Source organism: Salvia hispanica, chromosome 6, assembly GCF_023119035.1.
Source record: "Salvia hispanica cultivar TCC Black 2014 chromosome 6, UniMelb_Shisp_WGS_1.0, whole genome shotgun sequence".
Lineage (NCBI taxonomy): Eukaryota > Viridiplantae > Streptophyta > Magnoliopsida > Lamiales > Lamiaceae > Salvia > Salvia hispanica.
The window spans coordinates 42,111,247-42,124,264 of record NC_062970.1 but is presented as its reverse complement, the minus strand read 5'-3'; the positions used below and the strand labels follow the sequence as shown (position 1 = coordinate 42,124,264).

Here is a 13,018-nt window from a genome sequence, read left to right as displayed (position 1 = left end):
GTCAGATTGCCAGTTTCTTATAGCAGACATTCCAACTGATTTCTCAACTCGAGTCTACCTAATTTCCATTTTCTTATGTCATTTTTATTTTTTTAATTATCTTTTTTTAAAACTAATATTATACTTCATACTAACTTTTTTCATTAATTATTTCTTATATTGATTAATATTTGTTTAGATTCATAGTGGATTATATATCGTAATCAAAGAGATACCTATTTTATCGACCAAGATTGAGTCATTACAACACTCTCCTTCTGTATGCGATATGCAAATTACGACGGTATATTAGTTATACTCCATATAGTATGATTGCATGCGTACAATACGTGTGTTGTTTTAGTGAAATTATTTTTTTTAAATTTATTTACTACTTTAAATTAAATTTATATGGACAAATAAATGTATCACGAATAATAAGGTGTTATATTTCTACATAGGGGGTGCGTTATATTGCTAACCATTTAAGTTGCTAACTCTGCTAACTCATCAATATAGTGTATTAAAATATCAATACGGTGACATCAAAATATCAACACATTATATTGAAGTTCTACAAAATCATGTGTTGACATTTTAATGTCATCGTGTTGACATTTTTAATACACTGCATTGATGAGTTAGCAAGTTAGCAACTTAAGAAAGTTAGCAATTGATTACACACATTTCTCCATATTATAGGAACTAATTGATTTTCTTAATTTATGAAACGATTTCTAAAAATTTACACTTAATATAAAAATAGTCATTTTACATCTTACTTCCAAATTAAACATGGAATCTAACTTTATTTTCTGAATAAAGTAGATACGTGTAAAGAAGCAAAGTAATAGGAGTACTATAATATGCACAACTCTCCAATATACAAATTGGTAGTACTCTAATATCAACTAATTGCCTGAATAATTAATTACAATGCACAGTAAAGAGGGAATATCACATCATATCAAATTATGTTATTGTCTCAGTGTGAAAACGATAAATGACATAGTGGTATCAATTTATGTTTTTATCAAATAGAATCGCATAAATTCGAAATTCTATACTTCATCTATACGAGGGAATATCACATCATATCGCATGATATTATGAATTTCACTATAAAAGAGGTAGTAGTATATACATTAGGTTGGTTAGATGTGGTTCCCTGATTATAATACTAGTTGTAACAATTTTGAGAATAGCAGAGAGGTCAGATTATAGTATAAAATATGTTTTCATAATATACAATAAATTTGCTATGAAACTTTATGAATTCATTATGAAAAGTAATGGATTAATAAAAAAGAAAATATCCTATAAGGTTGGAACCTTGAACTAAATCTCTATTTATAAAAGAGTTGATAGCCTATAAATCACAAATTTTGGTCAAATTGCGATTACACACTTCAGAATTAGAATCACAAATTGTGGAATTTAAATTTTTTAATTTTTCATGATAATTTTATTTGAGTAAATGCGGGGCTACGTTGGAGCACACATATAAATTTTGGCAAAACACATTCTTAGGTCCTTATACTTTAGTCAAAATGTTAATTAGGTCCTTGTACAATTTTTTCGTTTTACTGGGTCCTTATACTTTTCACAATATTTTTATCAGGTCCTCGTACGATTTTTCGTTTTAGTAGGTCCTTATACTTTTATCATAAATTTCATTAGGTCCTTGTACAATCTTTTATTTTAGGGACTTTTTTACATTTATCTTGGATAATAATATATATTTAATTAAACTTAATGAACTTTTTAATATTCCATTATTTAACTTAGCATAGTCTATAAAGATAATATCATCTTGTTATCCAATAATCTCAATAAGTTGTAGAGAATAATAAAAAGATTAACCGTGATGATTGAAGATTAAAATCGAAGTGTTTTTTTAGTATAACTATCCGAATTTTCAATTGATTATTTATATTTATATTGAAAAATACGTTTCCCTGAATATTCATAATCATAAGATAAGTTAAATAATAAAATTAAAAGGTTCATTAAATTTAATTAATTAAATATAAATTATTATCTAAGATAAAAGTAAAAAATATCTTAAAATAAAAAATTGTATAAGGACCTAATAAAATTTATAATCAAAGTATAAGGACCTATTAAAACGAAAAAATTGTACGAGGATGTGATGAAATTTATGAAAAAGGTATAAGGACCTATTAAATCGAAAAAATTGTACGAGGATCTAATGAACAATTTGATTAAAGTATAAGGACCTAAGAATGTGTTTTGCCTATAAATTTTTGGTGATGTGAATGAATAGTAACACATACGTATGTTAATGTGATTATGTGAATAGAACCATACTTTTGAGCCTAATAAAACTAAAAAATAATAAAAATTTAATTGAGAAAGTTGAGAATTTTTGTAATTTCAATATTTATCATTCAAATTTCTAAAGATGACATTTCTCTCAGACTACGCTTTTATTTTTAAATAAATCAGATTTGATTTAGCTGAAATTATGAAATATAAAAAATTACCACAATAAAAAAGAATATATACAGCACAAAAGAATATACTGTAGTAAAACGAGTATTTAAACATAGTAATCTTAAATAATTTTCTAATTGCAAAATAAGTTAAAAGAGAGGAGGAAAAAAATCCGGCTATGTATTTCAATTCGCGTACACGAACACATATAGGTACGCGTATGCAGCGGTGATATCTGTATTATTCCTGCCGAATTTCGAAGGATTCATTGTGTGAATGCAGCGGCCGCTGCCGCAGATCTGAGTTTTTAGGTCAGTTTGCTTTGTGAATCGACGATTTTCATGTGCGCGTGTGTTTGTGGTGGTAATGCGGAAAATTAAGCGGTGAAGGAATTTGATTGATCGAGGAAGCTAATTATAATGATTTTTTAATGATTTTATTGGATATGGATAGTTGATTTTCGGAAATGGCTGGCGGTTTGTTGAGTGGAACGATCGGTGCCTCGTTTGGAATGTTTTTCAATGATCTGCGTGCTGTTGAATATTTGATTTAGAGATCGGTTAGGTGGATGTTAGTTTAGCATTATTGATTTGTTATCGTTTTACATCGGCTAATCTGTTGCTTCTGAACATATTTATTCATGTTCACTGTTTCATTTGTAGGAGTATTCTGGTATTTATATTGATTGTGGAGGTTGATTTTTGTTTACATTTCCAAAATGTGAAATATTCTAGGTGGCTGAGTCTGATGTCCTCTTTAGATGCATTTTAGAGCTCTTGTAGGAAGGATGTACTATTGCCTATTGATCAGATTAGTACTTACGAACTGCAACCATGCATAGGTTTTTAGATAAGAAACAGAGTTGGGATTTCTGCTAAATACTATTGATGTTATGTGGTTATGTGTGTAGTTCCTCATGCCGTAGTTGATGACACCACCGAGCTCTGACATTTGTAGAGTTTTTCAGCTCCGTGTGTGACTCGAGTTACTTTTCCTCAACTTCAGAACTCTACATAAATTGTCAATTTCTACACTATTTTCTAATATTGCTATTAAAGTAAGAGCTTGTGAATTTAAAGTTTGACCTATGATTGAATTTTTGTTTGTCAGATCTATTTCTTTGCCTTTCCCCCCTCTTTCTGTTGGTCCCTGGTTCAATTTCCATAGACAAATGGAATAGACTCTCTTGAAGATCTCAAGTTTTCTTTTGATTCTATTTGTCTAGTATTTGTGATTCCTTCTCCTGTCTGCAGCATGCTTATTTGGTCAAATACCTTAATTCTTTAGTGAACAAGCTCTGAAGTAAATTTATCAAACCAAGTGAAATTTTCCAAATGAAATGGGAGAAATGCTGAAATGGCTTGAGTAGTGATTATCACACCTTGATTATGAAAGCTCTAAGAAAAAGAAAGGCTGTAAAAACGATATGTGCATTTCAAGTGTTCATGTTAAGATTGCATGAAGAAATCACTTCATTTCTCAAGATCAATCCCAATGTAAAATACTATTGATTGTGCCCCGTACTCCACTATATTGCTGTAGATCCTAAGGCCATACTAGAATGATGTAATGTTGTTTACTTGAATGTGTTAATGCTTGAGACCTCATAGATGCTCTGTTGCTGGTATGTGTGCATATGTCCACATTACACAAATAAAGCGAACTTGTTATTGGGTCCATGCTTCTTCTACTATTTCCGACTTGTGTAAATTGTTTCAGAATTCTATTTCCAGCCGGAATTACTGGAGTTCTGAAATTAGATTAAGGCATTAAGCGAGGTGGTTTATTTTATTGGCAGTGTATCAAAATTAAAGGTTTTAATCAGATTTTCATGGCTCAATTGTATTTGACATGTTGAGATGGTCAAAGTATATGGTTTCTAATCAAAGCATTTTTTTCCACCATTACCTCTGAACCGATTTATTATATTATATTTGATCATGAAGGTTCTTTAAGTTTTATATTTTCTGGGTTGACTCATATCTGTTCTGCACACTCAATCAGATAATACATTAAATTTCCACTGTAGGATTTCAGAAATAGTTACATCTGAGCACGCTTAAGTACTGAGAAATGGAAGATCTGTCAAGTTTTTGGGGCCCTGTGACATCCACACATGAGTGGTGTGAGCTGAATTATGTCCACTCATCCTATATTGCCGAATTTTTCAACACCATATCTAATGTCCCATGCATCCTCCTAGCACTAATTGGCCTTGTTAATTCTCTGAAATATCGATTCGAGAAAAGGTTCAGCGTCCTTCACCTATCAAATATGATACTTGGCATTGGCAGCATGATATATCATGCCACATTGCAGCGACTGTAAGTTCTTTTATTGTGTCCTTGCCTTTTCTGCTTTCCTATTTGAAATCAGATTTATGTACTTCTGTGTTACTATCATCATTAAACATGTGACATTTTGTATGATAGTCGAGAGTCGAGTGTAGTAATGCTTGTTCATTAGGGGACACCATATACAATTAATGAAACCTGTTGTTGGAACAAATTTCAGATGTTAGAAAATTGGATTGTCATTTGCGATTTAAAATAAAGGAGAATTTATATGAGTCCTGTGTACTAGACAAGTGAGAGGCTTATGATGTAACATGGCTTTTAGTTTAATTATGCTACAAATTGTTATAAGCAAGCTGATTGCCTATTTCTGTAGCATGCTTGAAGTTGGTCTCATATAGAGGGGCTAAGACAGTATGAGGTTGTGATCATAGTTTTGAGTACCTATTTAGTTAATCTTATCGAAATGTTGGGTATATCTAAAGTAGTTATGAGTTCGTCTAAGCTGCATCTAGTATTGATATATCTGGCACTATTTTTGATAATAACCCATTATTTTGAATTCCTTCAGGCAGCAGCAAGGGGACGAAACACCTATGGTGTGGGAAATGCTCCTTTACATCTACATTCTATACTCTCCCGACTGGCATTATCGAAGTACAATGCCCACGTTTTTGTTTCTCTATGGCGCAGCATTCGCAGTTGCACACTCACAACTTCGTTTCAACCTTGGTTTCAAGGTACACTACGCACTGCTTTGTTTCCTTTGCATTCCCAGGATGTACAAGTATTACATTTACACAGAAGACAAAGCTGCTAAGCGGCTGGCAAAGCTCTATGTGGCCACTCTTGTGACGGCAACCATCTGCTGGCTAGCCGACCGTCTCTTCTGCAAGGATATTTCGCTGTGGCACTTCAATCCACAGGGTCATGCCTTGTGGCATGTTTTAATGGGTTTCAACTCGTACTTCGCCAACACGTTTTTGATGTTCTGCCGAGCTCAACAACGAGGGTGGAATCCCAAAGTAAAGCACTTTTTGGGTATGTTCCCTTACGTGAACATTCAAAAACCAAAAGCACAGTGAAATGGATATTAACTGTGAGAAAGTGCGAGTATGTTACGTGCTGGTTGGGAAAAACTGAGATTCATTTTTTTGCTCTTTAATTTTGTTTTGAAACATGTATGTAAATGATAGCTGGAAGTAAACTTAGATGGTTGATATTTAAATTTTGACTGTAAAAGTAGAATATTATGAGGTAGCATATTTTCATATATCGTGTGACAAGAAGAGTTTTCCGGTGGCTTACAAAATATTTGTAGGTTGATTGAGATGTTTGTTCTATCGAATTTTGAGATAATAATTATTTATATTTTTATTATGATATTGGGTTTTCAGATAAGATTCAAAATATCCGTTTTGTGTTTTCAAGTTTCCACCTTTAAATTTGTTATCTAATTTTAAAACACAATCTGAATGTCTGTTCAAAACATCAAAGACATCAAATAAACTTTCCAAATCATATTGCTCTCGCTATGTATCGCTGATTTAGGTAAAAATTTCTTAATCCCTATATAGTAGTACAACATATATAGATCAAGAAATAGAAACACATTTTCAATTTTTTCTCTAACACGAACTGTCTACTTTTTCACTTCTCATCGATTGAGCATTACACATGTAGAGTCAGGAATTGCCTGATACTCACTATCCATTTGGATACACCTACAGACAACTCTACTGTTTTGGAACCAAAATTGCCAACCGCATCAGATATCAGGTTGGAATTACCTGATACCTACCACCCGTTTGGACACCCCTACGAACTTTTGTACTGCTTTGGAACCACAACTGCCAACCTCAGATTACCCATCTGACACAATCTGGCTGGATTTTTGTACACCGTGACCTTCGCCATATTATTTTCTGACAAGACTACATGTGCAATGCTGAAAGATTCACCTTTCTCAATTGCAAATTGCCACTCTCTAATAGATATGAGAAACCAATTCTTGCTACCATATCTGGTTGCTTTTACTTCAATATATTCAGTAGTGTTGTGATCACCCTCCAGTAAAATATCGTAAGGCAGTCCAGTTTCATTAGTTTCGTTCACCCATTTCACAGAACGGTCACCAATTTCTCCCTCCATGAAATATTTGAAAGCCACATGCTCCCCTAATCTCCCTGTGAGCAATGCCTGCTCAAGTGCCGGATCCTTCTCACTAAAAACTGGTGGGCAAACATCTGTGGTATCAGAGGAATCGAGATCAAGAGAATCCGCTACTACGTTCAGGTTGGATGCCACCAAGTTGCTCAGTAGATTAGGCTGGAGTTCTGGAACCTCTACCCCGACTAGAACTGCTCCAGGAGCTGTTGAATTAACATCAACTTTAAATTCATTTGGTTTCCATTTGGATTGTAAATTGCTCAAACACTCAACCTTCCCAGAGCCGGAAGCTATGGGTGCAGCATAATTTTCCACCAATGATGAGGCAGATTGAAGAGACCAGATGGATTCCTCATCAGGGAGCTTTGGCACCTTCTGGCTGTTCATAATGAACGATTCTATTTGCTCCTCTGTTGCACCCGATTCAGCCATGGTCTTGATCATTTGAAGGAAATTCGCAAAGTGCAATTCAGGAGTTCCATCAAATAATAAACAAGATAACTCCAGAAATATTGAGAGTGAATCTGAGTCCCGACAGCAGTATAAAATGTTTTCCTGCAAAATCAGGTAAAGGAGTTAGAAATGAAAACTCAAATCGACAAGGGCCTCCTAACTGAGGATGCATCTTCATTAAGTACCTGCAGAAGGCAGTTGCACTGGTATCTTTTCTTTGATGCAATGTCAGATATTTTTATCTTATACCGATAAAACAACTTTTCAACAACAACAATCTTCAGACTTTTGAGATTCTCAAAAGAAGACTGCTTAAGTTGAAAATATTTGTCCGGGTGTACATTGAAGATGTAGCGCTGAGCATATGGAAGAACCCAATTCACCAACAAACAAATGGGGCTACTGCCTTCTAAACCATAGGCAATAGCCTCACGAGTTACAATCTGCGAAAGAAAGAGTGTTCATGTCATAAAGAATGACATAGAACAGATCTGCACTTCTCTTACAAAGCCTCAATACAAGTTACTAGCTAGAAATAGTCAACTGGTACGCTTATTACCAACCAACTTGTATACAGACAATAATACTAAATAAAAAGAACTTGGATGGAGTACATTTCAAAAAAATAAAGTTGCTGAGCTGAATAGCATCAGTTCAAAATTAGAGCTGTAGCAACCATTTGAAAAACCTACAAAAATTATCAACAATATGCACCATCTAATAGGTAATGAGATTAAGAAAAGAAACCGCTAAGTAGGAGCATTAGCTGGATTGCTTGTTAACATCAGCATAGTGCAAACTTTTCACAACTGAAGAAAAATTGAAATGTGAAAATAAAATGTAAATCTTCAAGAAAGATAAATCAGGAGTGTTACATTAGCAATTCTACGCTTCTCTTCTGGTCACATTATGAGAACGCATCATAAAATGACAGTTCACAACTTGCTAAATGTAATACTCCCTCCCGTCCACTATCAATAGGCTTGGTAGTGGATGACACGAGTTTTAATGAAAAATTGTAGAGATATAAAAAGTGGATGAAGTATTGTTAGTTGAACTTGAACAAATAAAAGACAAAAAAAAGTGAAGTTGAACTTGAATAAATAAAAGAGAGAAAAAAGTCATGGGCCATGTTACCAAAAATGAAACGAGACAAACTTTTTTGGACAGACCAAAATAGAAAAAGGCTACAATACAACATATTAAAACTTAGGTTAGTTAAAAGCAAGTTTAGAGAAGAGGAAATGAAGCAAATTATCATATTCAAAAAACATAATTTCATACTCCCTCAGTCCGCGAATAGGAGTCCCGTTTTCCCATTTTAGTACGTCCGCGAATAAGAGTCCCGGTTCACTTTTACCATAAATGGTAATAGGGTCCCACCTTCACCTAACTCATTCCACTCACATTTCATTTAAAACTAATATATACAAGTGGGACCCCTATTCCACTAACTTTTTTCCACCCACTTTTCTTAACATTTCTTAAAACTCGTGCCGCCAAGGAATGGGACTCCTAATGGCGGACGGAGGGAGTAAAAGTCATCTGAGATTCTAAATGCCCCAAGCATAATTTCAAGAACCGAGGAGCTAATTGAGCAAGAGAAAGGAAGGTCAACCTGATTCTTCATTTAATAATCTCCATTATCATTTTCTGATCATAACCGATCATGCAAGTTGCCAAAAGTAACATTCTTCATCAGCATTTAAGTAGGATAAAAAAGCACACTAAAGCTTTAATTTACAATTTAACAGTGAAGATACTCTCCACACATATATTTAAGTAAGAGAGGGTGAATTAAGTGAGAGCTTGGAATATTAGCTTAAAAGTAGTGAATGAGTCAACATGGACCATCATTGTAAAACAACAAAAGACAGATGACTCAACAAATTCAGGATAAAGGGAGAACACTGAGGAAACCTAGATCTTGATATCAATATATAACTACAAAAATATATTATCGGTGGCTGAACTCATATCCCATGCCCTAAATGATCAGCTAATAGCTCTCAGGTAATGGACATGTTCTATCAAGTTTAACAGGAAGAACAGATAGCGTGGATGCAGCTTCACTAAGCTGTGCATCACCATTAAAGATCAAGATATTACCTCATCTGGATTATTATCCAGGCATGCCGCTTTCCGGGTAGTGATAAATGTCCTTGATTCAATGGGAAGTGAATCGCCACTTAAACTCTGATCATCAGAGCCATTAAGCTTGACATCTGCATCAAATTTCTGCTTTTTAGGCAACTTGTGAGGTAACAAAGTGCTTGAACTCAATTTATTATATTTTCTCTTCTGACGGGAGTTGTTATTGTGCATATCACACCTTACACCCCCACCAGGAGTATAAGAGGTAGGCTCTACACTTTTCAAGCCGAGTCTTTCCATTTCTTCAGTTGCTGAAGGATAAGGACAGCTGCCAACACGCTCCACTCTACCATTTGGCAGCGACAAATTACAGCCGCTGTTTGTATTCTTCTCATTATGGTTATCTTCACAATGATTCGCTTCACTATCATCATCCTCTGAACTTGATGACAAAAATCTCATGTGTTTCCCAGAAGCATTTATCGATGAAAAGGACTTCAGGCGCTGGGAGTTTTCTTTTAAATGGCCATCCATTTCATTTTTTTGTTCTGAAAAAGGCGGACGCTTCTTGCTGCGTTTACCATTATGCTTTCTGAATTTCTCATAACATTTTTCTAGTACAACACCTTCTGATTCTTTTGCCTGCTTTATATGATTAACATAGAATCTGAGACACAGAAAGCATACCTTACTTAGAACAAAGTCACAAACCAAAAAAATGGTACGCATTACATCTACAGAGTTATTTTACATAATGGTAAATGAGAAATTGAGGATATGAAGAACATTTTTTCACAGATACCAACTCCAGCTGGAAAAACAGAACTATGTTGCCTCATAGAAGAAACACCACATTTTTCAAGAAACTGAGTAATAGCATTGTGCATCTTATCATTCACGACATGGGTCATAACATAACTTACCATTTATAGCAAAAGAAAATTTCATTAAGAAAATAATAACAACAACAAGGATGTGAAATCTCAAGAGTTACATAGAAATTAACCAGATCTCACAGTTCCAATGTACTTATAATTATATTTCAACGCATTTGCTTATAATCCAAGTTGGATGGGAAATATCAACGTATTTGCTTAACCTTAATTATATTTCTAAATGAATGAAACATAGGAAATGTAGCTCGATGAATTATGAACTGATTAAATGCTAACGAAGAACTCCTGATATGACTCTAACTCTAATAGAAAGCTGACTCTAAGAAACCATTGCCAAAGTTGACTCCTTAATGAAAAATTTAGTAGATAAAAGCTGACCCTAACAAACCATCAACAAACTTGGCTCCTTAAAGAAACAGACTCCTTAGTCAAACAATGACTAATAAAGAATAATCAATAACTAATAATAAACTGTAACCAACGATCTCTATCAACTGCTCCACCGCTCAAAATAACCTTATTCTCAAGGCTGGGAAATAATGTCAGAAAACGTCCAAATCTGTCATGGCTAGGCATCAATATGCATCCCAATTTTTTCCATTAAGGGGAAGCAGTGGTGCACCAATGAATCAATCTGTTAGAGTAAAGGCGATTGAGGTTGGAAAAGAACATAACGGAAGAAATGAAACAAACCCTCCTCCAAAGAGGCCACTCCTCTGAAGTGGCCACAAACGTATTTGGTGAACCTTTATTATACTCCCTCTGTCCCACTCAAGATGTCCACATTCTTGAGTGACATGGGATTTTAGACGGAGTTGTTAGGTGGAATAAGTAGAGTGAAAAAGTTAGTTGAATATTTTAATGAGGAGAGAGGAGAGATGAATTTATTTCCAAATATAGAAAGTGAACATCTTGGGTGGGACAAACTAAAAAAGAAAGGTGAACATCTTGAATGAGATGGAGGGAGTATTTCTAAATGACTAGTATAGGAAACATAGCCCTATAAATAATGAATTGGTTCAACCCTAACGAAAAGAACTCCTCTTACTCTGACTCTAATGGATAAAAGTTGACTATAACAAGCTTGAATCCTGAAAGAAACAGAATCCTTAATGAAACAAATAACTGATAAAGAATGATTAGTGAAACAAACAGTTGTAGAAACAGGTTCCTAAATTATACAAGAGCCCATCATGCTGTAATCCGTAACAATACTCTAGATAAATCATTTGAAATTTCGTACTAGAGAAAAAAACGTTACCCGAAATCCTGGACCCGCACACAGAGGTTTTCACAGCCACTGGCAGATTGCTTTTCACAAATAAAATTCAAAAAGTAATAGGCTCTAATACTTTTCCTTTTGTGAGTATCAATAAACTCACAAAGGTAAGATATTATTTCTTCAGTTCTTATTCTGTAAACTTCAGTAACTTTAGAAGTCAGAGAAAAATAATGCACAGCAAGTGGGTGCTTCACCAAAGGACCCAATTCCAGCTCTTCAAACTTTTTGAGGCCCTCACTCTCACAAATTGCCACTTCCAAATCATACAACGTAGTAATTTTTCTAGCCGCTACAAAGCAGTGTATGAATGCATTGATCTATAAAAAAAATTAACAAACAAGCATCAAATTATGAACTTTAAGCTGAAATAAAGAAGCGGGTATAAATTGATAATGTTGCAGCAAATAAAACCAAATAATTACGTGTAATTCACAAATATATTTCTCATAATCAAATCAACACAAATTAGTAGCAAAGCAACAGAAGTGTCGAGTACTAAAGATCAATTACTCTATCAACCTTTATAAATTTCAGTTACAAATCAGTAGCACACCAAAAACAGAAATAAAAACTATTGAAAGGGCAACGGTTTGTGATTCCAATCAAAGTATAATTTGCTTACCTTCTCTTCTGTAACCATGATGCTCTTCAGCGAAGGCACTTCCTGCATCGGAAACCCCAAACTTTCCCAGGAACCGGCATTCACCGCCAACAAGGCTGCCTGCGAAACTCTCCACGCCGAAACATTCTCTTTCGACTCCAAAAGGTCCTTCCAAGCGCTCTTCGCTGCCTGATCAACTTTCTCTGCCATCTCATTTTCCACCTTACCGTGCTGTTGCGGGAAGCTTTTGTTGCTGTCATTGTTATTGTATTCATTCTGATACGGCGCTTGAAAAGCAGTATGTTCGTGATTCAGTTGAACAGGGAGATTCAAGTTCTGGAACAGGTGTTGGAGCTGGAGGAAGGTGTTAGGGTTTTGGAGAAAGGGGTTAAATTGAGGCAATAAATTGGGGATGAAAAGATTGGGGTTTGGGAATAAATTAGGGTTCAGATTGATTTGATGTTGATGTTGCAGTAGCTGTAGTTGCGGCGGTTGCAGTGACCCCTGGACGACGCCGTCGGGAAGGAAAGGCGGGTTTTGTCCGTACATTGGAGGTAGACGAAGAGAGACGAAGTTCCAAATTTTGGGTGGCGGGAGCAGGATAACCTACTTTTATACTACTCTCTACAAAAATTACACTATAAAAATAATGAAAATAAAATAAATAATTGAAATAAGGTTAGAGAATACTTCCCGCCATTTGGAGTCTCATTCCTTGACGGCACGGGTTTTAAGAAATGTTAAGAAAAGTGAGTGAAAAAAAGTTAGTGGAATAGTGGTTTCACTTGTATAT

The 13,018-nt window shown here is 34.7% G+C and overlaps 2 protein-coding genes across 4 annotated transcripts; one reads left to right on the top strand and one right to left on the bottom strand.

Annotated features, from left to right (window-relative positions):
• Positions 1 to 2,586: 2,586 nt before the first annotated feature.
• On the top strand, positions 2,587 to 6,113 carry LOC125193818 (alkaline ceramidase-like). 2 transcript variants are annotated; one of them, XM_048091713.1, is made up of 3 exons: positions 2,587 to 2,747; positions 4,466 to 4,760; positions 5,302 to 6,113. In XM_048091713.1, exons 2-3 carry the CDS (start codon positions 4,510 to 4,512, stop codon positions 5,813 to 5,815), a joined length of 765 nt encoding a protein of 254 aa, XP_047947670.1. In that variant the 5' UTR covers positions 2,587 to 2,747; positions 4,466 to 4,509; the 3' UTR covers positions 5,816 to 6,113. The 2 variants fall into 2 exon arrangements, with proteins under 2 accessions (XP_047947670.1, XP_047947671.1); XM_048091714.1 differs by having other exon boundaries at positions 2,595 to 2,648.
• Positions 6,114 to 6,235: 122 nt separating this feature from the next.
• Positions 6,236 to 12,799, bottom strand: LOC125193817 (protein NO VEIN). Of its 2 annotated transcripts, XM_048091711.1 has the most exons (6): positions 12,247 to 12,799; positions 11,604 to 11,941; positions 9,462 to 10,113; positions 7,538 to 7,795; positions 7,173 to 7,454; positions 7,048 to 7,102 (listed from the first exon to the last, which is right to left on the bottom strand). In XM_048091711.1, the coding sequence occupies exons 1-6, from the start codon at positions 12,772 to 12,774 to the stop codon at positions 7,085 to 7,087; spliced, it is 2,076 nt and encodes a 691-aa protein (XP_047947668.1). In that variant the 5' UTR covers positions 12,775 to 12,799; the 3' UTR covers positions 7,048 to 7,084. The 2 variants fall into 2 exon arrangements, with proteins under 2 accessions (XP_047947667.1, XP_047947668.1); XM_048091710.1 differs by having other exon boundaries at positions 6,236 to 7,454.
• Between the last annotated feature and the right edge of the window lie 219 nt (positions 12,800 to 13,018).